Source organism: Larimichthys crocea, chromosome XXI (genome assembly GCF_000972845.2).
Source record: "Larimichthys crocea isolate SSNF chromosome XXI, L_crocea_2.0, whole genome shotgun sequence".
Taxonomy (NCBI): Eukaryota; Metazoa; Chordata; class Actinopteri; family Sciaenidae; genus Larimichthys; species Larimichthys crocea.
The window spans coordinates 703,303-730,520 of record NC_040031.1 but is presented as its reverse complement, the minus strand read 5'-3'; the positions used below and the strand labels follow the sequence as shown (position 1 = coordinate 730,520).

At 38.8% G+C, this 27,218-nt stretch overlaps 1 protein-coding gene across 2 annotated transcripts in view; it reads right to left on the bottom strand.

The window, feature by feature from the left end:
• Window positions 1-839: 839 nt before the first annotated feature.
• Window positions 840-27,218, bottom strand: part of LOC109140544 (RNA-binding Raly-like protein) — a 64,107-nt gene continuing 37,728 nt past the window's right edge. Inside the window, exons 3-8 of one of the 2 annotated variants that reach the window (XM_019267595.2) lie at window positions 22,249-22,299; window positions 8,776-8,951; window positions 6,328-6,441; window positions 4,009-4,154; window positions 2,783-2,834; window positions 840-1,970 (exon numbers count right to left, since the gene is read on the bottom strand). In XM_019267595.2, the coding sequence (XP_019123140.1) occupies window positions 2,796-2,834; window positions 4,009-4,154; window positions 6,328-6,441; window positions 8,776-8,951; window positions 22,249-22,299 (526 nt within the window). In that variant the 3' untranslated portion in view covers window positions 840-1,970; window positions 2,783-2,795. Of the gene's footprint in view, window positions 1,971-2,782; window positions 2,835-2,999; window positions 4,155-6,327; window positions 6,442-8,775; window positions 8,952-22,248; window positions 22,300-27,218 lie in introns of those variants that run through there. The other variant, XM_019267594.2, reaches the window with a different exon arrangement.

Below are 27,218 nucleotides of genomic sequence, written 5' to 3'. Positions count from 1 at the left end.
TTAGAGTCCATGAAGCAATTTAAATTAGTAGTACATAAACAGGCAATCTTGTGATTATTACATACACACAAAGCACCAACCACACATCTGTTTTATGAAAAATACCTTTACTACACCCACACTGAAATAGTTTACATACATTTAGCACTGAGGACAAACACAAAAGCACAACCAGCAGAGACTACAGTGAAGCCAAATGAAGTGTCGTCATATTTCCAAAATGATTCATCTGTACCTGCAAAATACAGGATTTCTTATTAAAACATTTTCCTATCATTTTTTAAATGTTTGAAATAATATCTGAGTATAAAGAGCCACTACTGTACACATAAATCTTTTCATTTTTTAAACTCACAAATATTTTACATGAAAGCTCAGAACATATTTACAGTCACAGTTGTCCATCTTGTCCAGCTGGGTAAACATATTAGAGGAAAAGTTTTTATGTGTTTGATTCGACAACAGGTTGATGGCTTTGCTCTCCACCCACAAGGCCATAAAACAAACATGATGTCATAAAATGAAAGTCAAATTGAATGGATGCAGCATTACTACATAATAATGGACTGTTGTGGTTGAAAGACATGGTGTAAACACATAAACAGGGAATGTGGTATCGATAACATTCAACATTCATTCAAATTTCACGGCAATCAATCAGTCAATAGTAGGCAGGATAACACAGACCAGTAGATGGATGGTAGGGTGGATGAACAGTAAATTGTATGAATGGATTACTTCAATTTTGACAATAAGGAAAAGTGAGAAACAAATAGTATATCCAACATTCCAGTTAAAACGCAGTTATAATGCAAACCTAAATACAATGCTGTAATGAGTTTCTTCACTGAATGGACCTCATACACAGTAAACACACTGTTATCATGCCATATGAGTATCAAATTTTCTGTTTCTCTGCCTGGAAAATAGACCTTCTACATGAACCCTGATGGCTTCAGTTCAGCATTCATCTGATGACACCTTTTCAAATCAGACCTCAGAGTTCATTGATTGAACAAGAACTAAAACTTTAATTGTTGACCCTTAGAATAAACCCTCATGCTAACCTGGATCAAAATGTCTTCGCTGCTAACCTGAGCGAACCACAATCAACTGTTTATGCTCAGTTAGCTTACATGTAGCAAACTGTTTTAGCCACTGAACTGTTTTCTATGCTAAACATGGGAAAATGTAATCATCCCCATTCATGTCCACTTTTTAATCATTTTTATTCAGAGTTAATGCCCATTGCAGGAAATGTTCAGTCTATAGGGTATCTCATTAAGAATAATACTGTAATTCACCCAGAGAGTTGTAAAACTGTGCTCACTGAGCCTTAAACACAGAACCATAATGCTTTTCTGTACATCTGGTTACACATAGTAACAACACACCTAATGAAAATAAATTAGGTGACAAGGAGCTGCCAGCTGCAGCTACACTGACTTCAATAAAGTCAGTTAAGTAAAATCAGTTCATTAAAATGAATCTCTTTAATTAACATCAATCAGAATGAAGTTCAACATGGGAAGCAAGGTTAGGATGATAATGGGGCCAAATGTTACATCTGACATCAAGTAAAGATAATGTATTTTTTTACTGTAATTATTGTAAATGAAACGTAGGACATTGTCAAAAAATATGCAAAACACTAGAATGGTGCTTTTTCTAAAGAGCAGACGTTAAGCTATAATATCCCATGTGTCAATATGTTAGCATGGAGCATAAGAGTCAGTGACGTATCAGGAACACCTTGGGGATTTTATAGTCATTGTGGACTGGAGATAGGGCAACATATTAAAAATCAAAGTGAGAGTGACAGAAAGATATAAGACAGATTTAGGAGTTAGTGGAGGAGAGTCAGTCCAGTGCATTTCGTGTTGCAAACGCCTCTCTGAAGCATCTTCCATCCTAGTTTATACCCATCTGAGCTTCTGTTTGTGGAAACAGAAGGAAGCATCTGGAAGAATCTGGAAAGAGAATAAGAGAGCCTATGAAATAGGAAAATGCATCAGGTAGACAATCAAGGCAATGCAAACAAAGACATCACATCAGGGAACATAGGTTTATGTTTAAAAATAATTTATCCCATCAACCAAATAAGTTTAACCAAAAAGTTTGTCTGTTAGGTAATAAATAAAGAGCTCAGTTGGTCGATGTGAGTTTATCAGCATGGAGGTCTTCAATAGGCACACAGTTTGTGCTTGAGCATTGCTATGTTTTATGTTACGTATGTAATGTAACTCAAGTACAAACACGGTTTTCTTCCACAGCGAAACACTGACTGTGGTTCATGTGTAAACCAATAGTCAGTGATGATTGTAACAAGTACATAGCTTAGCTCACAACCATAGCGAACCAAAGTCATTAGAATTTATCCTCTCTGGACCATGAATGTTTGAATGTCTGCATCCAATTTTGTGCTATGTGGTAGATGTCAAAATTTTATTGAGTTATGAAAAACTGCTAGGGTAGTGCTCGAGAAGATGTCAGGAGATCCCCAAAGTCTTCATTTACTTTACTAAAATTTCACAGCAAACCAGTTAACAGTTTTAAGAGCAACGTTAGATCCATAGATCCATTAGCGTGATGAAACTTTACAATCTCTTCTTCAGTAGGATCAATGGACTTGGGAACGCTACAGATACGGCTGGAAAGTCAAAAAGTTTTTTTAACAGTAAAAACACTATAAAATAAAACACCAGTCTCATCCTTTAATGGGATGGAATAGCTAAACCCAAAGGTCTGGTTCTACAAAGTATCTCAGTGTGAGAATTCATACCTGAGCTACAGAATCACAGATCGTCCTCCAGGTCAGACTGATGCTGCTTTATCTGGAAACACAGAGGAAGGATGATTATGATCATCATCACTGATGTTGTACATATACTGTACATTTATTTTCATCTATACCCACGGTCCAAAAAATATCTCCTGTTCTTACAGTTGCACACACACACACACACACACACACTTTCTGTCAGAAGAACAATGCAGCAGATTAAGGGCCGGTCTGTTCTCTCTGCCTCTGCTCAGATTAATGAGGCAGCTTCGCTCTGTCAGCCAGGTAGGAAGCCTGCAGGCTAATTCTATATCATTATGTTTCCCTGTAAAGAAACAGAAACACTAAAAGCACCGTTCCACCAAGCAGCTTCACACCGATGAGGCGCTGAATAAAAAAGACCTGCAAGGCGACAGTAAACACATCGTCCACCACAGATTATGCACATTATCTGTGGGCTGCTCTGTGCAGTGTGGAGCAATGATACACAATTACTGTTTCAAATTAAAGCGGTAGTCTGAGATATATTTTACAAGAATACAGTAGACATAAAAAAAACAGGCAAAGGAATGGACTGAGGCAGGTAAATAATGTTTCCTAATTTTAGTTTCACGTCAGCTATATAATAAGATTAATTTGTCCTTCATTTGTCTAGTCATTTCTGTGTCTTAACTGCTAGTAACACAAACAAAATGACAAAATAAAAGTCAGTCCATCACATATATTTTCAATTCTTCTTCTTTCAGTTTCATATCGTTGTATATCCCAAATAGCCAAAACTTTGGATTGTTTTTCAATCAAATACTCAACTGAAATACAAATTTTATAAACCAACCAACAGACTCACATCAGTTATACTGGAGATGACAGAGATTGGCGTTAATAATAAATTTTCCACAAGAGGGCAGTGTTACATTACCTTATTTAATGGAGCTCAGGAGAAGGGGGGCAGAAGTTGAGATGCTCATTTCCCTTGTAGAAGTTGGATGTGGTTGTAGTTGAGGTAGATATTGTGTGGATGTTGATACTTTGAGAGGTAGTTGGGATAATTATATATCATGTGGGGGTGGCAGTGGTATATACAATATTCACCACGTGAGGGTAACTCTGGGGACAGTAGTAGTACTTATTTAGCCTGCTAGGGTAGTATTGGTACCTATGGGGCATCAGTTTTATATATTTACCCTGTGGAGGTAGCTGTGGGAGTAGTAGTGGTATATATTTACCCTGTGGGGGTAGCTGTGGGGGTAGTAGTGCTGGTAGTGCAGCGGCTCTTCCTCACTGGCCTCTCCTGGTTCAGGACTTTCTCTCTCCAGACTGCTGACTGAACCTCGGTGAGGAGACACACTGGGCTCCCTGCTCTGAGGACACTCTGACACACACACATGCATATAGAAGTACCATCAATGACATCATGTCTGACTGAATAGAAAGGTTTTATACCAGACTACAAAATGTTTTGTGTTCTGGCCATGAATAGATGTTCAAAGTGTTGATCTGATCTGAATACAAACTACTCTCTCTCTCTCTGTTGGATCACCTCAATCCTCACCGGAAGAGCTGAGCTTTCCTCTTCAGTCTGTTTTTTATGTTATCTTTATTAAGCCAGGAGCATCGGTCATACAGTTCTTTTTTATATACCTTTGAGTTTTGAGTATCATGGAGGTCTAGAGGCTGTCAGTCTCCTGCCTAATAAAGGCTCTAAAAAACAATTATTTCCTTTTCATCCATTGTGACAATTAAAGACCGCAGAAGAAGACAAAATGTCTGACAAGATGTGTCAGGTTTATTTTAAAAACATATGGGTGGCTGTTTTGTCTGACATGTTTAGGATTCCAAACTACAAACCTGTTGGCAAATTTAACTTCCATCCTACAGTGTCTTTATGGACGCAATGTTTTTTAATTATAATGTAATTATAATGTAACTAAAGCTGTCAGATAAACGTAGCGCAGTATAAAATACAATATATCCCTGAGATGTAGTGGAGTAGAAGTAGATAGTGATAGTAAAAGTCACAGGCGAAGTACAAGCACCTCACATGTGTACCTATGTACACCACACTTTTCACACACAGATTTCCACTAAACCACCTTTTTACCTCATCATCAGCAGTGAGGGAGAGACGTTTTCTAATATTTATGTTGGGAAAAATCATCTAAAGAAGTGAAGACTGTCAACATGTCACTTTGGATAATTTCCTCATCTTTTTATCCTCGCAAGGAAATTTTCTTCTTCCAAGGTAGAGAAATAAAACCAACACACACACACACACACACACACACACACACACACACAGTTGGTCGACGACAAGATAACTGCTGAGCACTGAAGGGGAGCTTATGAAAGGTTATGAGGCCGGTGTTTATCGCTGTTTACCTCACTGTCATAATCCACGCTCTGCTGGCGGCAGTTTTGTCATTGAACCATTACTCACAGATGCAGCATGATAGCGGATCACATCTGATGGTAAACACACCGACTCTCTCTTCATCACCGGTCCCTCACAGATCATTTGCAATAATACACTTCAGTACAGAGTTCGTTCTCTGGGTGGATCAAACCTGGATCAGACTGATGTTTTAGGTCGATATTGTTCTTTTTAATAAAATTGGGCTCTGCACCAGCGAGTGACATCCACCTGTGATAAGAAGGACTTGATTCACATTGACAGGTCTGATTTAACATCGTATATCTGAAACCTCTGGTGTGTGAAGTACAAATTTGGGACACTGGTACATTATTCTTACTTGAGCTTCTTTTTACTTCACTCCATTTATCTGACAGCTTTAGTTACTTACTATACACATGACATACAGCGCTTATAAAATATATTTTGTGATCATTTAAACTACCCAACAGTTCATGCAATGGAAACGATTCATGGATTAGTCGATAGACAGAAAATTAAATGGCAGCTATTTTGATAAAGGTTGAATGGTTTCATGTAAAAACATTTCACAGCTTCATGAATATATTTGCATAACTGTGTGTTCACAAATGTTCTCAAACCTCTGTGTTATTTGCACTTTTTCACAAAGTGGTGAACCTCGTATCCTTCCATGTCAATGACTGAGCTTTTCCAGGATTCTCCTTTCATACTCAATCATGATAGTATGTACCTGTTAGCATTTAACCTGTTTATCCATTGAATGTTTCAAACTTTTCATGTTTTTGGAAACAGTTGCAGGCATCATATTCAAAATTAGTGTGTATTTTCAGAAAAATAAGTGTTCATCAGTTTGAACATTTAGGATTTAATAAATGTGATGGAGTCTCCTCCTTCCCAGTGTTTCCCATTTCCCTCCCCTTTCATAAATGGTAAACGCACTGTACTTTTATAGCACCTTTCCAGTCTTCTAACCAGTCAAAGCAAATGTGTGTTCTTATATTAAAGATATTTTTTTCCTAAAATTATAATACATATGGTAAAATGGAAGACCGGCCTGTGGTTAAGGTGGTCCTGGAAGTCTCACATTTTATTAGACAGCTAAACAGTACAGTAGTGAGGAACATTAAGCTGCCTAACTGCTTGTTGTCTGTACCTGAGCAATCCTTCCTCTGTCTGTCCATCTTGTCTACACAGTCCAACAGGCCGTCGATCTGAACCTTGATCACCGTCAGCTCCTTCTTTATGGCAAGTAGCTCCGCCATCTTCACTGCAGATAAACATAGAGACGGGTGAATGGGAACAATACAAATACAATAAACAGTGAGCAAAAGTATGTGGACCCAACTGTTATCCATGAGAACAGGGCTAGTACACCCAAACCCAACATGGACCAAGCTTGTTAATGTGGATGATTTTCCCTTTACAAGTTTACTAAAAACATCATTTGGGCATGTCTCTGGCTTTATAGCTCCATGCAAATGCAAATGTCATCTAGTGACCCCTACAGTCATCAGGACTGTGGTCCTGCACCATCAACTACTCTCAGCGCTGCCCTCCCACCTCCTTCCACTGCATGAGCCTTTACCCTCTCTGTGCTCTGTAATGGACTGCTGGCGCCACCAACCGTTCATCAAACGACCCTGAAAACTACTTCTACTACTCCTGAAAGCTTTTCGACCTCGGAAGCTTGCAAAGACAATCTAATTTTCTTGTGATGGGGCGAAGTAAAAACTATTAAGGCTTGTAATAAACTAGTATAAACAATTCTTATTTGCCATGCACTATTAACTCAGTCTAATTGCGAGTGCTGATAGGCTCAGCTGGGTTATAGCAGGAAGGAGAGCCCTGCAGTACAGAAGCCTTTAATGAAGAGACCATCTGGCACCCCCCCTACCCGCCTTCTCTCGAGCACCCTGGGGCCCCACCACCGAGACAAGCCATCACACAGGCAGGAGATAACATGAGCAAGGTTTTAGCAAAAGGAAAGATCCTCCGAGTGCTTCAGGTTTCCACATGAGTTCATGTGAGCTGCAGATGTAAAGATCTACAAAATAATAATAAAAAACATTACGGCCACAAATGTGTACAAATGTGAACACGCTAGTTGAGGTTCTTGTGTGAGTTTGAAATTTAAAAGGCTTTAATTGGAGAGGGGTTGAGGCGTTAAACACCCCTGTGTATCAACCTCTGCCAGCCGCAGGGTGTTGGTGTCTCTGCCCTCTCTAGTTAAAAGCTTTTTAATATTCAGAGCCATACAACTGCCTGAACTATTTCTGCCACAGTCGCAGAATGTACTCACAGTTTGATATTTACATATTTATGCTCGTTTTTGTCCTATACACTTGAAGTATTGTGGTCGTAACCCCAGTGATCATGAATTTGGATGTATTCATCTGGTTCATGTGGATCTCAGTGGATTTTGAGTCCTTGGAAAGCTTTGTCTAAATAAAACATCCAAAGTCGAACACGTAGATTTGCAGGCAAAAAGTTACAATGTACAATTATCATTCTAGTTCAGAAATATTGTAATGAACGAAGAATGGACTTGACTTGACTTAATAATCACTTGACAAGAAGTGGATAAAAGCTTCAGAACAGTCCATTTATTTTGGAATGTTATTTTCTGGTGTAAGTTAAAAAATAGATAGTTTTAGGTTTAACTAAAACTATCTCTAATGTTAATCTTACCTTACATTTTTCTTTGTCATATCACTGTTGTTTTAACCCTTCATTATAATTTTTTATAACTGTGTCAGTCAGTAGGTCCCTAATAACAATTACTTTTTGGTTTCTGTAACGATGTATTGAGTCTATGTTTGCCTTGGGTCCTAATTTAATGTACACTATCAGATGGGGCAGCAGAACTCTTTGCTCTGTCTATTTTCATTTTACTAAACTGAAAATGAACCTTAACTTTTCAAAAAAATAAAAAAATATCTGTGGCTTTTTTGTTTTTTTATTCAGATAACATTAATTATGTAACTAATAATGATTTAAAACATTAACAAAAACATTTTGGTAAGATGAGGGTCAAGTACACTTACTACTTGTACTTATATACTTTTACTAGTAACTTCTCGAAGTATAAGTACGATTTTTCAGTTAGCACTTTTCCTTGTGATGGAGTATTTTTACACTGTGGTAGTGGTACTTTTACTTAAGTAAATGATCTGAATACTTCCACCACTGCAAGTCAACCTCTCACTGCAAGTCCTGTCTTCAGTCAGAGGATTTGTTTGTACATTATCATTTGTTTGAGTTTTGTTTGTGTTCAACTGACATTTTACATTTTAATTTCAAAGTACAATAGTTACTCTTTACAATAGTTACATTTTGAATTATTAGTGAACAGTTAAGTTTAAACAGTTGCTTTTTACAAGCAGTGTTTCCTACAAAACATATTTGCTAATGTAAATAAGTTGTTGGACAGACAGGCAGACCATCCTCAGGCCCCGCTCCTTGCCTTGTGGCAGAATATTATTAAAACCTGAGAGTGTCAGATGAAGTTTGTCCTAAAGAGGCATTAGGAGAGACATTAGCTGTTCACAGGAGCCAGGGTCTCAAAGCTTCAGTAACATAAACAGCACAGCGTCTCTCTTACATTTGCTGTCAGAGGAGGAGGTGTGTGTGTTGTTGCTCCTGCTGGACACTCTACTGCTCTTCATCCTCAGAGCTGCTGTGGAGGAGGAAGAGGAGGAGGAAGATGAAGGGCGGGGCCGTTTGACAGGACTGCGATCCACCGGGACTGAGGAGGGGACACGCTGGTAGTCAGACACTCTGCAAAACACACAAACACACAAGCTTAGAACACACACACACAGCACAGACAGAGTCCCATGATGCACCACTGCCTGAAGGTCTAGCGCGTTGCTGCTCGTTTGTGCCTGGACTGTTTTATTACTGTAATGAAGTGGGGTGTAATTTATGTCATGAACAGATTTAATCTTTATGTTCGTAACACACTGAAAAGCAGTTTAGTCTCCGTTGTAATTTATTTATTTCTCCCCTTATTCTCATTTATTTATTTTCTCCATATGTTGTTTATCTGTCAACATGTCTTTATGTCTTTTTACTTTAGAAGCCAGAGGTTGAGAAAAGAGTTTGGGGTAGGTTGGAGGAAGTACATTCATTTATTATTATCCATTAACTGAAATGGACTGAACCAGTCGCATTTATTATATTTTTGTCTTTCTCATGGAATGATAAATCAAGAGAACTTAATCAATAAGAACTTAATCTTGAACTTTTGCTTCTCACACGCTTCTGAGCTTATATTTTCTTCATTCTTCAATGTTGAAGCTATGAAATGAATACACTAACACGTTCTTGCAGATGTTTTTCACTTCTTTAGTTATGTCTCATTTACTGTAGGGAGTATCTGTGGCAGCAGTATGTGTATGCGTGACTGAGTCAAAATAAACTACAGTGTGTGTTAATGGCAATGAAGGAACAGAGGAAGAAGATATCATGCTTTGGCACAGACACAATACTTGTTAGTTGTTGTATTTACAGTTGTTGTTTTTTTTCATGGATTTTTTTTTGACAATAAGAAAATTTTAGAATATAATAATATATTCAACTTTTATCCTTATGGGGATTGTTTTTTTTTTTTGTTTACACGATGTCAGCCTATAAACGTCACCATAATGTGACACACACTATCAGCAGGTATCAGGTGACGCTTGTAAGAAGATGAATGAGAGAGACTGGAGGATGAATGATGACCTGTCTGTTCACACAGAGAGATCTGGGACTGTCTCGTCGTCACTGCTCTTTAATATTCAGGCCTTTAGGTCCGATGTAATTGAAACAGATTCATATTGGGGCTCTAAGAGCTGCATATTTATGTATATTAAACTTCCTCCTCCATTAGTTTGATTAGCAGGTCCAAGTTTTAGCTGGAGGAAGACGAGGCAGCAGTGTGAGAGCTTCACAATGAGCTGCTGTAATTTCCTTTTTATTAAACCGACTTCCTCTCTATACTTTCTCCATCAGTCAAGGATTTCCTGCATTTCCCTGAATGCTTTTGACCCGAAGAGAAGTGATAAATATTTGATTCAGTTGTTGGTGAAAAACTAAAATAATCTTTAATTATGGGCAATGCCACAAATTTCACTACCAAGTAATAAATAGATCTGGGATGGTGGATATTACAGCAGCAATTCTTCTCACTTGATCACTCAATTATTTGGTACCGTATATGAAATGTCCAGTGTCTTAGAAATGAGTTTTCTTCTGACTGTCTAAAATAAGAGAGGCAGAAGAGAAGATATGCAGTTTACAATAAAGAGTAAGGAAGTCAGAAAGCATTGAGAGACTAACACATTGTTGTCTTTTAATGTAATCTCGCATTAAGTATCGGATAAAATAGCATCAGCCTCATCCTTTTAAAAACACTTCATCAGGGAAACAGAGGTGTTTAAAGGCAGGAGCTCTGCCTGAAGGACGTTCTCTCTGCTTCATCCACTAAGCTGCTAACCTAGAAAAATACCCCTTAATTCTTATGAAAGTACTAAAATGATCTATAAGGAAATTAATTGAGAATGAAAGCTCCAACATTATAATGTAACCGCAGTTGAAAGTCAAGTGAAAGTGAATTTGGTCTTAAACCTGGCGCACAGCTGTTACCCCTGCTCGAGGAGCTGAAACTTTATGAAGGACAGAGCAATTTCTCTTAGAAAAACAGATAACTGATTTCATTTCATCAAATAATCCCACTTTTCCTCCTTTTTTCTAGCAGTTCCTCTGCTTGTTACAGACACGCTGACGCCGCCACCGCGTTTTCTCCGGCGGTTGTTGTGGACTGATAGAGTATGTTGTGCTGTGGGTGAGAATTGACTGACAGCTCCAATTTGATGCAGAGAGCGATAGAGGAGGCGATGGGGAGGACGACGAGCAGCCTTTCCTCTCCCTGTCAACCTCTGCCGTCTATCACAGCAGCCATCTACAGCTGGAGGAGGATTGACTGCACGGGGAACATGAATACACTTCATCTCTTTCACCGTCTCTCACGCACACACAAGTAAACATGCACAAACACACACCTGCATGCACCCCCTCAGCTCATTTCAAAAGCTGCTTCAGTGGCATGGAAAAAAAATCATTTACACTTCAAAGGGCCTAAAGAAAAAAATGTAATAATGTGCAGGGGATTTTCATGTTTTCACCTGGAATCAAAGCCTGCAGAAATTCTCCACGTTTTTCTTATGAAACAAATATTTTGACAAGCTGGATCAAATCGGGATTCACTCACACTTCCTAGCCTAATTAAACTGGTCAGATATAGGCACAGGTACTGTACATCTACTGTATGGTCTGCAGAGATACATTCACTCAAGTACTTAACTCCAAATTCAAGGTACTTCATACTACACCACACAGTCACTACATCTCAGAGGCTTCCTGTGTTCAGAAAATTCTCGTACAATTTTAAAACTTTCCTGAGTGTTCTGAAAAAGGTGTTGTTACAAAGTGGAAAAGAGAGCTGTTTTTCCTGAGCTCATGAAAATTTTTAAGATTGGACTGGACCAGTAAAACCATTGCATAATTAACCTATAAACAACAACACATCCAAATTCAACAACACTTCCTTTTCTTTTCTTTTCTTTTTTTTCTACAAGTACATTCTGAAAAAGTTCAACTTTAATGAATCATCCAAAACAGTTGAGATCCCTTCAGAAAAAACAGGTGCAATTTCAACAATGTGTCTCAGTTGTTTTCTCAGCTCCAAAGACGGATTCAGACCAAATGCAAAACGCAGATTTTCCCATTAATTTGAACAGGGGGACTGTGTTTAGGCTGCAGTAGTGGGGGCTGCAGAATTCAAGACATATTAGTCAACTGATTGTATTCAATAGATACTGTAACTCTCATATTTAAACTAATGGTTTGGTCATAACTCAGTTGGCAGCCTTAGAACCATCACTCTATACAACCATCACTTTATTATGGGGCTGAATTGCTTCACAAGGCACTGTCAGATTCCAGACATTGAAGGACTAACCAGTGATGCAGAAAAGAGTCACTTCTTGTCAAAAACAACAGTTTAAAAGAGAAGGTTATAGAAATGTAAAAGTTCAGTAAAAGGTAGTGGAGATGTGAAAACAGCTTCCAGGTGAAAGAAAAGCTAAAAATACAGAAAAACAGCTCGTTCAAAGAGAACAGAAGGTTTGTCTCGTTAGTCACAAACGTACAACCTGCAGGTCTGATGGCGCCTCAGAGATCTGACTTTACTTATAGAGAATTTATTTTTATCTCCTTATAGAGCTCAGTTTTCTTGTTTTTATGTCTTTCTGTAAAACACGTTGTGAGCTCTGCTGCTCTTTAAGCGTCACACAAACAGTTGACTGCAGTGACAGGGAGAGACAGCAGCACAGCAGAGGATTAACATATGATCAGCTACTTTTTGATTTGTGAGGTGGTATGATCAGCACACACACATTCAGACCTCCTGCTATGTTTGTCCCTGAAGCCTCAACAAATGAGTGTGTGAATAATGTGTTGGTCGATGGGGGCTACTGTACCTCACTAAGCTGATAATCCGCAGCCCAGCAGATAAACACCTATAAATATTTACAGGACGGCCGTGTTGACACGGCCGGGCTCCACAGCTTTACATCCTTCATGCAGAGCGAGGTGGCTTGGCTGTGGAGTTACCCTTAGTGCTGAAGCTGTTTAATTCTCCAGGAAAAAATAAAATACTTTCCAGATCATTCCTGGAGGCTTTTCAGAGAAGGCAGTGTGCATGAAATATTGTCCTTCTGCTGCCTGCAGGGGTAAAATATTCTGTTACATCCGGACAAACACTGTTGAGGTGTTTAGCACAAAATAACATTTGACATCTTCTAATCCCACAGTGCACTGCTCCCACAGCATCATGGACACTTGGTGACCGTGACCAACAACTGTCAACAAAGTGACAGTCTTGCACTTCTGAACTTCTGCATCACAAGTCATATTCAAGTTTCTAATGGAAACTTAGACGCTTAGTGAAGTACAGTAGTACACTCTCACGCACACTCTCCGGTCATCCAGGACTCAGGGGTTAGAAGAAATACTCAAATCTTTTAAGTAAAAATAGACTCACAAGCCAGCCTTTATTGGTTGGGTTAGTTTAGGTTTAGGCTTTAACAGTGGGATTGGTTTAGGTTAGTGTAGGAATATCAGGTTAAGCCAGCTGCAGGACATAGGAGTAGGACGGGTCATTCCTTTGCCATTCTAGGAAAAGAAATATTGCAAGCCATGGAGGGGTCTGTTGGATGCACGATCCAACAAAACTTCAGACTTAAAAGGGAGGAGACCGTTTGTTTATCATTTTTTACTGAAAGTTAACATTGCATTTTTTTAAACCATGACTGCCAGTGTTCTCGAACCTTGTGCTGAATTCACATGGATTCGTCATATGGACAATGTCTCTCGGTCCTCATGATAAAAAACAGTCTAGTGGAATGGCAGGGCAGCAAAGTGCAACACACATAACAATATGATGCCATGGGGATGTTGTATTGTTTGCAACGAATTGAATAAATTATAAAAAATACAATTATTTTTGTGTTGTTATTATTTAATATTATCAATTAATAGCTTTTTGTTATCAACCATGTTTTCTTCCTGTGTGAGAGCAACATAACATCCAGTTGTCAATTCCTTCACAGAGGACTGCTATAAGTTAAATATTTAACTTTGGACAGCAATACTGTCTACCATTACCTAACAGTAATCCACTAAGACGATACAGTTCTCTCCAAATATATTGGAACAGAGAGGCCAATTCCTTTATTTTTGCTGTAGACTGAAAACATTTGGGTTTATCATCAAAGGATGAGACAAAAGATCAACATTTCAGCTTTTATTTCCAGGTATTTACATCATGATCTGATACACAATGTAGAAGATAGCATATTTTATTTAAACCCACCCATTTTGCTGTAACCAACATAAAAACCAGAGAGCTGTCTATGGGTGAAAACAAGCAATTGTGAAGCTGTGAGGAGATGGAAAGTCAATCAGAGCTATTGTACAAACACTGGCTAACATTTGGAATATCCTGAAGAAGAAAGAAAAGACTGGTGTACTAAGTAACAGATGTCGAACAGGTAGACTGGACTGAAAAAAAAACAGCAGCAGTGGACGACAGAAACATTGAGAGCTCTAAAGAAAGACCCTAAAACAACTGTTAGTGGCATCAGCAGGGTCTTAGCTATGGGCAATGTGGACGATGTCTCCGTTAGGGGCGCACGAGCACCCGAAAAAGAAAAAATGTGCAAATGTGGCCAGAACTGGCGCTGGGCATCAGCAACAACCTCCAGAGGGTAGGAGTGAAGGTATCACAATCTACTATTGACAGCAGACTTCATGAACAAAAGAACAGCGGCTTCACCAGAAGATGTAAACCACTCATTAGCAAGAAGAAGGCCAGACTGGAATTTGCCAAAAAGTACAAAGACAAGCCTCAAAAACTCTGTGACAAAGTTTTATGGACTGATGAGACAAAGATGAACATTTGCCAAAGTTTGGAGAAAGAAAAGATCTGCTCATGATCCCAAGCATACAAGCTCATCTATGAAACACAGTGGATGCAATGTCATGGCTTGGGCTTGCATGGCTTCTTTCTGAGACGAGCAAATTAATCTCCACTGATGATGTAACACATGATGGCAGCAGCAAAATGAACTCAGAGGTCTACAGAAACATTTTGTCTGTAATTTAAAGAAAGATGCAACCAAAGTGATTGGGAGATCCTTCATCACGCAGCAAGATAATGACCCAAAACACACTGACAAAACAACAAAGGAGTTCATCAGGGGGAAGAAGTAGAAGGTTTTACACTGGCCAAGTCAATCTCCAGATTTAAACCCTACAGAGCATCTTACCTGCTTAAGAGGAGACTGAATGGAGTAACCCCTCAAAACAAACAACAACTGAGAGGTCTAGAAAGGCATCACAAAAAAAGAATGCAAAAGTTTGGTGATGTCAATAAGTCACAAACTAAATATTAGCTTTTATTCACTTTAATCTACCTTAAGTCTATCTGTTCCAGTACTTTTGATCACATGAAAAATGGGTGGGTTTAAACAAAACGGGCTATCTTCTACATTGTGCATCAGATCAAGATGTAAATACCTGAAATAAAAGCTGAAATGTTGATCTTTTGTCTCATATTCATCTTTTGATATCAAACCCAAATGTTTTCAGTCTACAGCAAAAATAAAGGAATTGGCCTCTCTGTTCCAATACTTTTTGAGGGGACTGTATCTGGTTTGCTGTCTACCATCTGTGACTGCAGTACTAACCACACATTAAAAATGTCTCTACCTGAAATGAAGTCGTAACTTTAACCCAATCCACTTTTCATTGACCCCAAGTAACTAAATCTGAACTTATTTTACTTAATTTATTTTATGGTTTTGGATTGTCATGGATTTTAGAGGTGTTAGATCACAAAACATTTCTGTTGTTCCAAAGGGAAGGTACAAATGTTTCATTTAGTTCTTCATTGTTTAATTTGGAATAACAATGTTATTGTTAAGGTTGTGATTAAGTTTATGCACAAAAACACCTTGGTTAGGATCAGAGGAAGACGTGTCTTTATCATGTTGGTTAACTCCTTTGCACTAAACAGACAGTAGCCATAATTCCTCTGGGCACTCGGGGGGTTCAGTGTACGTAAATCTATTTTTTGAGCGTTTGTTGAAACGACTGATGTGTTGTTGGTCTTCAGAGAACAATCTGGAGGACAATCTGGTTATATTTTGTTTTTTGTTTAATTTACTTTATTTTTTTGATTCATCACAGTACTTTTCTCTTACTATCTTTATTGTAAAATAAGGCAGATTCCCCTATGTATGAAAACTGACTTTTACTCTCATCCTGAGCTTGTCCTGCAGTAAATGAACCACAACCAGAGCTGCACTATATAAATGAATCATGTGGGCTTCTCTGCCGGTGTGAAATGAGGACATTTGTAGGGAAATAAGTGTTGAAAAGACAAAAATGATGATGCAGATGAGTGGCTAGAGAGAGGGAGTGTGGATGGAAACTGAGTGGAGCGTTTATCTGAGTGGTTGCCGGCTGCCAACACACTCTTTTTCATGCTGTCAGCCTCTTTTCCTCTCTCTACACTCATTTGTTGTTCTCTCTGTCCTCTCTGCTCCTCTCTTTCATTTTCTGTCTCTTATTTTAACATACAGTTATCCTCCACCTCCTCCTCCACCTGTCCTTGGCTGCCTGCAGTGCTCTGGGTTTTCAGCCTGTGGTGGGGCGGTCAGATGCTGTCAGTCCAATGCTGTTTCCAGTTTTTTTTCACTTTAGTTAGCCGTTTATTCCTTTTGACCTTTATCTGGGGAAAGTCAAGTGAGTATGCACGTTTGCTGCTTTTTAGATTCACAATGTTTAAAGGCTTTTTCACTGCAGACAGAGGGGACAGAGCAAACTTCTGTTTGGCTATACCTAGAAGTTAATTCTTCAAGTTTATAATCAAGCTATTTATTTATAATTCTATGTTATGTAGGTCTATTCTGTTTACACAACAGATGTATATTGCTTGTTTTTTTTCCCCCATTAAGGTTTTATTTAATCCAAATGGAGGTTCTAAGGACTTTTAAATCAAATTTGTCATGTACACAACTGAAATGTCCGCTTTCTGTGAAATGTATGTTCTATTATTATCATCAATCATATTTTCCTTTCAATTTTCTTTGGTGTTATTTTCAAGTTTTTTTTTTACTTTTGACTTTATTAGAGATTTATTAGCTTTCTCGTTAGAGCAGCATAATATAGGAATTTGAATTTCTTGTGATTTAGCACCTTCAGTTTCAGAATGTGATGCCACTGTGGTAAATATGGAAGGTTGTGCACATGCATTTGTTATTATTATATTACTTATGATCACAACTAGCGAGTCAAACAGCCAAACATCAAGCAAGTGCAACAACACAAGAGATAGCAGCCGGCTAATATCACTTCACATCCATCACAGTCCAACAGCAAGAAGCCCAGCTCGGCGTCTGTCTTTCAGCTTTTGATTTCACTGCCACCAAAAGTCAGTCTCATTTACAATCTCTTCTTTTCTCCTTTTAGCTTTGTTGTCCTGGATGAATGTATAAACTGGATACAGTGTTGGAGGATGGGCTCTGTTCATTCCAACGGAAGCTGCTCAGTGGTGCATGAAGCCAAAAAAGACTTCTGGGCATGAAATGATTTAATCAAACGGCTCTTTTAGACTCAAAATGTTATTGGCCCAAACAGATCAAATTCTAATAGTGAGACCAATCATTTCTCAGTGTTTTAATGCTCAAAAGAATGTATTCACCTTTTTACAGCTACTTCTTTTACAGTGTAAGTTTATAGGAAAATCTTTTTGGGCCCCTGTACATCATGCGACAGACGCCATTGATGTCATTCGACAGTCTCAGGCATTGCTACATTTAGTGTTATCACTAGCTGTTACACAAACTAAAACTAACTATGTAAGGGCTCATCAATGCAGGTAAATCCTCTGTTGTTCCCTGGATACTTTCTGTCTGGAAATTCAATATAGAAAAAATATAATATGACTTTAGCGGACACATTGACTGTGTTCTAGCATCTGTTTACTCAAACTGGACTACCTGGATCATATTCCATGTCACAGAGGTACATGAAGCAACATATTGTCAACTGTGTTGTTTCAATGCAGGACTTTTTTGGTGTGAACTCCCACTTATAAACCAAAGCAAAGTAATCTGTGGTGTAATGTCGTTATCACTTATGTTGCTCCTGTGAGTAGCAGGGAGAGTGCTGAGGAAAAATAGAAAAAGTAGCAGATTGTGTCCCACTGAAGAGACAAATACTTTGATATAATCCAAAGACAAATATCAGAAAATACCGGAAATATTTATGTATTTTCTTAAGACAAATATGATTCTACAGAGATGAATGAATTTTTTTTGTTGCATTCATTACCCAGCATAAACTCTCGGTGAGAAAGGTACGAGTGTCTCACGGGTGCTGCGCAGTCAACTAAACTGTAGTTTTAAAATCGCTCTGCCTCTCAGTGTGCAGTGTGTTCTGCAGCTTTGCTGTAGTTTCAGCTGCACACAGCGAGTAGCTCAGGTGAGTTCAGGGCACTGATGGAGGAGGAATTAAAGGTTGAGAGAGAGGAAATGATTTATAACCATCTCAACGCTTTCGCTGAATTGTCAACTCTTTCACGCTAAATTGCCATAGTGGCACATTTCCCCCCGACAAACAGCAACAGAGTGTTTGTTGGTTTTCTTCTGTTGTCTAGACTTTGCTGAGTCCTCTGTGTGCACAAATAAGAGCCGTGTCACCTTCAGTGCTGTCAGGTTGTTTTATAGGCTGTGAATAAGCTCCTATAAAAATGTGTTTCGAGCACAGCAGATTATTTCCTCACTCCAGTGTTCACTGAGCGTGCTGTTACAGAGAATAATGCAATTAACTGGAACTTAAATGAAGACTAACAAATGTAGTAATGAAAAAACATGTTGATGAAGGGAAATAAACATCAAACTCTACTTCCTGATTTGGCATATCCACTCCCTGTTTCTACAGTCTATAATACTTCTTTTGAGCTGGATTTGCTTCAGTCAGACATCATTTAGGGAGGATGTTGTGCAGATAGAAGATTCAGTATATACTGATACAAAACATCAAAACAAAGAGGATGTTTCCCCTTTTTAAAAGCCTTCTCACATCAGTGTGTTTCCAGTACGTCCAGGAGAGTATTACTGCATATGACATGCAGGAAAGGGCCACACAGGTCAGGGCGCGAACTCGGGCCCCCGCAGCCTTCGCATATAGTGTGGCTGCTCTACCGACTGAGCTAAACGCCACACCCCTAACTTACCATTTGAGATATATTAGGGATTATATATGTATATGTATGTATATATATATACATAAAAACTACTCTAGAAAAAAGGTAGTTTAAGGTTTCAAGGTGGTGGACTCCATGGAGGAGGACCTGCTCTGACTGTAGATGATAGGCTCATTTGAAGACAACAAGAACACAAAGATTAGTTAACAGTTAACATTAATGCAACATCAGACTGAATTAAGTGAAATTTCAATGAAATCCATGTTCATCATCAGGCTAGAAATTTGAAAGCCTAGCCACATTAAAGCAACAAACAACACATAATACAACACTCTTAAAGTAACACACTCACTCTTGCTCCATTGAAAGAGTCAAACAATCTGCTGTTGTGAATACCTAAATGTTTAGCCCTCAAATATAAATTGAAGCTGACTTTTGTCAAACAGTTCCAGAAAACACAATAGTCTTATATTCAGTACACTGGTGTCCAGATCCTTTAACTGAGCAGCTGACAGCAGGAAACACTGCAGTGGTTTTGCTACAAAAGGACAAGGACACGTCAAGGTTCATGTAAAGCTGCACTGAGGAAAGATAACAATATGCTATTCCTGTGCCTTCATCACACACACACACACACACACACGCACACACGCACACACACACACACACACACACACACACACACACATACATTTGCTCAGCTAATTTTGTTAGGACATTCTACTGACAACCTATCCCTGAACCTCAATTCACACCTTAACCCTAACCCAACCAGGACCTTAGAAATGATGTTTTTATTTAGGGATGTTCTTTGGTCCCCATAAGGACTACTGGTGCCAACAAGGTCAGTGCTTACACCAGAAGAGGTCCCCACAAAAACTGGCAGACTCACTGAAACGTTTTTTGCAAATTGTCCTCACGTTGCCTCTTTCTCCTTCACTGATCTAACCTCACTTGACCGTTTCCATTCACCAGTTTTTATGCTTGTCTTTCAATTTTTGCATAACAGCATAAAGTTAGAAGAAAACTAGAATAGTTGCAATTTATGCTTGGCTAAGGTGGAAAAGTTGGTGTATTGATGAAAGCAAAATGGAAAGAAAATGTAACCTTCCTCGCATTAATACATAAAACTAACATTGTGTTTTCCACCATTTGAGGTTTGACTGACTCATCTTGTTGTGTCCTCGTCTTCTGGAGTGCTTTAATTGTGCTTGACTGTAGGATTAGCACCGTGTTTTTCCATTTTCCCTCTTTTTTAACTTTCCCTCCCCTTTTTCCACCTCCTTGTTGTCTCAGACTTACTTCTCTCTTAAATCACTCCATCAGTGCAGCCAATCTGCTCTGAAATCTGAATGTTACATTAACAAGAAGAAAGATGTGAAAATGAAGTAAAATTAAAAACAAAGTAAAAACTGATTAGAGCAGTTAAGAACACACACACACACACACACTTTGTCATTTCCCATTTTCTGCATCAGGGCTATTTTAATTGAATGTAATTTAGTTAAAAAAAGGTTTAGTTGCATATTTATTTTCTGCATCAGAGCAAATTTAATTCAGTTTAAAGAGTTCAAATGTTGTTTTTATTTCCCTTTGCCCTTAACAAATTGTTCTGCACTCATTTAAACTCTCATCTAAACTTTGTTTTCCCTGTTTGTGAGAGTGTACAGGGCTAATGGTTCAATACACTCAAGCTCCAAAAACATTGGATCCCACATTTGTCATCATGCCATAATATCTGTATATCTCAGATATTCACTACTTTTTCATCTTTAAAAAATGTAAATACATTATCAGTATCATTGTTGTTTTACTTGGATTGTTGGTAGATAAAAATATGATGATAAAAATTCCCCTCTTTCATTCTCCTTTTTTTTTAATCTCTTTATATCTTGTCTGCTGTCTTTATCTCTCTTTCTCTTTATCTCAGTCTCTACCTCATTTTTACTTTATTGTTTTTCAATAAATCCTAGTGATCTGATTTTAATCTTCCCAACTCAGGTCTATCATTTGATATATTTTGGATTACATGACTGTATTTTGTCTTTTATCGTAGACCAGCAGCACTCATTCTCACATCCTCACAAAATGCCTCTTCAGCTGGCTAAAAGCTGAACACAACAAGGTCAAACTGGAGTCCACTCACAGTTTTCATCTTTTGCTGGAACTATAAACAGCCCTCTGAGACAGGAGGAGAGTCTAAACACACACTGCCATCAAACAGGAAATCGGCTTGCCACTGCACGGCAGACACAAATGGAAAGCTGAGGTTCAGTTCATGTTCTTGGAGAGGCCAACCAATTTCCTTGTCTCAGCCAAAAATGTGAGTCACTCAGGAAAATACATTTAGAAGCTGGTGAAACACTGTAAAGTTGAAATGACATCTGAGGTCGTTGCCTGAAATGTTTGATATGGTCAGGACCGAAATATCTGTTCAGTTTCCAGGAAGCTTTAATATGAATATCTGTCTTTCCCTGTCAGACAATGTATCTGTTTGCAGCACAAAATCATGTACAGTATTCTGATTGGACAGTCAAATCACAACAACATATTTAATTTCTTATTCAAGGACTGGTTATTTGTGATACTTTTGTTTCTTTTGTTCCCACAAGGAATCAGACATGACTGGTTTCCAGGTAGTCACTCCTGCAGGTCAACTTCTACATATTGCCCTGCTGGCACCTTTTGAGTCTTTGAGTAGTGGCGGGAAACTCTGTCATGTTTTTCAGGGTACAAATCACAAAATAAATGGTATTTTATTGCCCCTACAGCGTGTTTTTATTATTCTGCTACAACGATGCATGTTGAAAAAAATCAGAAACCAAATGGAAGAAATTTTATGTTATGGTTTATGATTTCATGATGCTGTCCTCTTCTTTCGATTGATCTGGTGATGTACTGTTTATGGATCAATTTGCATAAATCAAAAAGCGGGTCCTCTTCAGCTCAGTCCGCCATTTTTCTACAGTAGTCGAGAACAGACAAACCAAACCCTGATCTAGATATGGGCTTTTGCTTTTTCATGTAAATTTTTCAGGCAAAGTTTTTCCTACATGCTTGGAAGGAGAGAGTGAGATGTATGGGGTGAGACAATTCATTTGGTTGCAATCTGCAACTTCACTGCTAGGTGAACACACACACTGGACCTTTAATCTGACACTGTATTTGTGGTGAACCAATCAGGACAGTGACTTTTGACTTTATCAAAAAGAAGTTAAACAAATTGAACAAACATTGAGGTCAACTAATGTTCAGTACCTGTTATAGTGTTCATCAGGGTATCTGTCATACTCCGTCTCATAGTCAGATCTGTGGAGAGGAGAGATATAAAGGTTAGAATGAGACAGTTTAGCAGCTGTAGTTGTGGAAACCAAAATAGTCAGATAAAATCACATCAGTCTTGTGTGTCAACAGAATAAGTGAACCTGTTGATATTGCATCGTTTATAATTTATTACTGAAAAAGTCAGACAAGGGCAAGATGCAAAAGACCCAGATTAGACAATAATTAAAATTACTTTTAAGATGAGACCAATGCTCAGGGAACATCAGTATTGGTCGGTCATGTGATACATGACAGCTCTTCCTGTCTGAGCTGCAAACTGAGCTGCATTAAAACCTGAAATAACAGATTGTGCATGAAAAATGATCTATTAGAATAACACAAACACATCTGTGTTTCCTGAAGGAGATGAAAAGACTGTGTGGAAGGTGATAATAATGATGATAATTTAATGATGATCAGCAACAAGTTGAAGTCCCCTCATTTATCATTCATAATCAGCATATAAACATTTAATTAATAAATAAACACAATATAATGACAGTTTAGGCAGATATTCAATTAATATACAGTATTTATCAACTATTATACCTTTTGCTTGTGTTTATACCAGCCCATCCTCATGAAACCAAAAGTCAGGGTTGACTTATTTCACCTTGGCTTGACTTAAGTTACATATAGTTTAACATACTTGTGATTGTTTCCTAAACCTAACCAAACTGGGACTGATTTCACAATTTTAACCATGGGATGCCAGACATCTGGCACACCTGTGCTGTCTTGAAAATCATTGACATGGCAATCAACTTGTTCATTTGTTTAGTTATATGGACGTGCTGTTAACAGATATCTGCATGAATGTAAAATCTGTAGGTAAGAGGCCAAGATTTTGGGATTGGAAGTGTTCTTGTTTTGTTGTCACATTTGAGCTTGCCTTGGTTGCAACAGTTGGTTCTCATGATCATTTAGCGTTTTATTAGCTTTTGTTAAAATTATCTGCATATATGTTTATAGAGATTGGCAGAAACGTGTCTTAATCATTATTCTGATGTACCAAGTTGCTAACTACAGAAGAAGGACCAGATGTTTGTTCTCTATTTTCCAGATGGGTTCAGAGATTCATTAATAAACTATTTAATAACTACCGTATTTTCTGGACTATTGTTCGGATGATGCAGCTTTTAAGTTGAAGGCCATCGATCTGGCTATCCAGGAAGGAAACAGAGCTGCTGCACGTAAGCTTGGCGTTAATGAATCCATGTTGAGCACTTTTACTGCCGTGTGACAGGCACTGTTCGGAAACAATCAGTTCCGGTATATAAATAAACATTTAGGGTACAAAATCTTTCTGTGTATCCGGTAAATATCTAATTTCTCAACCTGGATATCAGCGGCTTATAGTCCGGTGTGGCTTATATGTAATTTTTTATTTTTTATTTAAAAACTTATTGGGTGCAGCTTATATTCAGGTGCGCTCTATAGTCCGGAAAATATGGTACGTTAATCATACTGCCTATAAATGTTAAAGAAGAGGACTTAAAGTAAGTGTTCCTAAAAACTTGATAAAATAATACAATGGAACAACATAGAATATGTAAAAGTTAATTCTGCTGTACTCTACCAGCAGAAGAAACATCAACTACAAGTAAAATGAAGCTAGAAGAGAATAGACAATTTTACATGAATATTTGAGTAAATACTCATTTGTATAATGTAACATGTAATCAAATTATATTCTCTGTGCAGTGTCAAGCTGCAGCAGTCTGGTGGCTCTGGAGCAGCTCCACAGGCTGAAGCTGATCTGAGCAGATGGCTTTCAGACCTACTTATCACAGTGCCAAAGAGCCTGTGGGCAAGGCAGCACACAGCAGCGGTGCCTGCACTAAAACTGGCAACTCTACTCACCCAGAAACCATTTTATTGGGTCAATAAAACCACAGAGGGCTGGTACAAGTTCTCACTTCATACTTTCAGAGTAATGCTAGTTGGCGAGGTGAGAGAGAGGTTAGAGAGGTGGTTCTGGTGTCGGACAAAGTTCCACTTGGATAACAACAGCTCTAAGTTAAATATAACTATTTTTCTCTCTGTTATTTAGGGATGTGCTGGTGCCTGGTTTTTGTTTTATACAGTTTTAATACAGACTTTTTCAAATAAAAGGGCAAATAAGCTAACTATATATGAAGAACTAATTACCATCCTAAAGCTACAGTGAAGGGGACGCAATAAAAAAGGCAAAAATTAGTTTCTGTCTGTAATGTTATCTTAAAATGACATTTAGCTGCAAAGTGTTTCTATTGTACCAGCTCTCTCCTAAAATATTTGAGTATTTGTAGTTGTGTTTCGTACTTTCCTACTAAATCTGTGGTTCGACAATTGCTCTGAGCCTCCTTTCAAGTACCAAGGAATAAACTTTCCCAGGAAGGCTGATAAATGTGATAGCTTGATAACTGGACCACTCTTTCCAGTCCCAATTTTTGAAAATGGGAACCACCGCCCCAGTCTGCCACTCCACAGGTACTGTCCCTGATCTTCATGCTACAATGAAGAGGTGTGTCAGCCAAGACAATGCAACACATGACCAAAGGGCACCTTGGGCCAGATGTCTGTTATCCATACCTCGAGCTTTGCTGCAGAGCAGCTTTCTGACTACATCAGTAACTTCTGCCATGGATATGGTTGAGGCTTCCCCCAAGTCTTTAGGCTCTGCCTCCTTTATAGAGGGCATGTTAGTCTGGCTCAGGAGCTCCTCAAGGTGCTCTTACCCTGCTCATCTATATTCCCAGTTGCCAACTAATATCCCAGGCTCAACACAGCATGAACAGCCCTGCTTTCCTGCTCTTCATTTCGTTGGCTTCTTTTACCACTAGTTGGCCCACTTGGCCCATGGCCCACTTGGACTGCCCCCATCCTCCAATGGGTTGCCTGAAAAATTCGTATGAAGGTGGGAGTTTGAAGACCTCATGGACAGACACCTCCACGTTTGTGTTGCCCTGAAGCATCCAGCAGCATCCCCTGCCCCTCTTGTTCTTTGGGGGGGAGATCTGACACAGCATCACTCAGTCAGAAGTTTGTGTGCATCTTCACACCCACCCAGACTGGTCCTACCTACTGTATGTCTCTGTTCTCTTGGTCGCCATCCAGATCTATCCTAACAATCTGCCTTGACCCCAGACGGTCTGCCTGAAGTCTCCTGCTCTGCCTTGGTCCAGCCCCAAGCCTCCCTGAGGTCCAGTGTTTTATCCATCATCTCTCAAATCACTTGCCCCTGAGCCTCTACCAGGATTTCTCCTCAGCCAGCCACATCTCTCCATTCCTGCTGGTATGCCTGTGCTGTGTCTGCATTTGGATTCAACCTTACTAAACCTTTACCATAATATATTATATACTTATAATACAAAATTTTAAATCCCCTCAAATTGTACACTACTTGTAGTACTGTACAATTTAAGGGACAAACTTTTTAAGCATTCGAAGATAGTCTCATTGTCTTGATGTTTCATTTCTACAGTATATAAATATACCTCTATGGGTCAAACATTCAAAGACAGAAGAATAAACGGTCATTTTCTCAGCTGGATAGATAATGAAAGAAAGATGGAGACTGAACTCCAAAGCGTGGCACTATTTATCCACTGAGGACACAGAATCAATAACCATCCAACACACACACACACACAGCAGCGACAAGCCTCTAACTGAGGACTTGGTCTTATAAAGAGAAGCCAGGATGAGATAGAGCCAGAGAGAGACAGATAAAGGCAGGAACAGATAGAAAAAGCAATGAGTCTGATAAAGAAACAGGTGATTCGGTGCCGAATTCATATCCTTCCACTGTTTTGTAAGCAGTCGTATCATCGCTCCCGCTGCTCCCATTACTCATCTTCATCAGATCCGATGGGTATTAATCAGCGTTTAACAATAGTATTGATCCAGCGGCAAACTCAGAGCTTCAGCTCGGCCATGCGTTTCCTATTGAGCTGTGTAGAAGCAAACCTTTAAACATGACTATTGATCTGCAGGACAGCTCCACTCCTCTGAGCCGAGATCACCCTAAATGACTCTTTTATGGCTCACACTGCTGGTTTATCTGTGTAATTAGATATTACAGCAGCAGCAACACCTGAGAGGACGCTCTGATTATGGGCACATAACACACAATACAAGCAGCTGCTGAAGTCCTCATAATCCCTGTAAAAAACGTCCTTCAGGCTGTTTTGGATTTTATGAATAACAGTCGGGGCTGAAGTGCCTTTAGGAAAATTAACACACCCTCAATTTAAGATCCTTTGTTTCTTTCTCCTCATCACCGCTGAAGGCTGCTGGAGCACTTTTCCCATTCAATTGATTTCAATTCACCTGACTAATTACACAGCAGCTCCACAAGCATTTAAAGGGCCTCCCGTTATAGGAATTCAATGAAGATGTTTAAGTTTGATTTTGTTTGAGTGGGTAAATTTAAAGTTATTGTATTCTAAAAACCAATTTTCTCCAGGCAGTTAGAGTAAAAACTGATTCACATGGGGTTCACTGATTTTTCCAGGATCAATGGATAGTGTAATACTGTGAGTCTGCACATAATGCCATACTTGCCAACCCTCCTGTTTGTTGAGAGACACTCCTGTTTTCCATAGCCCTCTCCCAGTTTCCTCACTGGGTCACAGTTCCCATATTTCTCCCAATTTATGACATATTTTTAAATGTAAAAAATGAATTGAATAAAAACTAACGAACATTTATTCATGCCAGGGAGTGAATTATTCTGTATTTTTTTTTTCTGTTAATTTTTAATCTCTGTGCCAGCTCTGAACACACTGAGTCCACTGGAGCTTTGGCGGTCATGTGTAATGTGTAAGTTTCTGTGTAGTGCTTGTGTTGTAACATTAGCTAAACTAGCAGCTCAGGAATTTCCAGTACAGCTAGTTAGCAAGCCACAGTGTGCAGAGTCA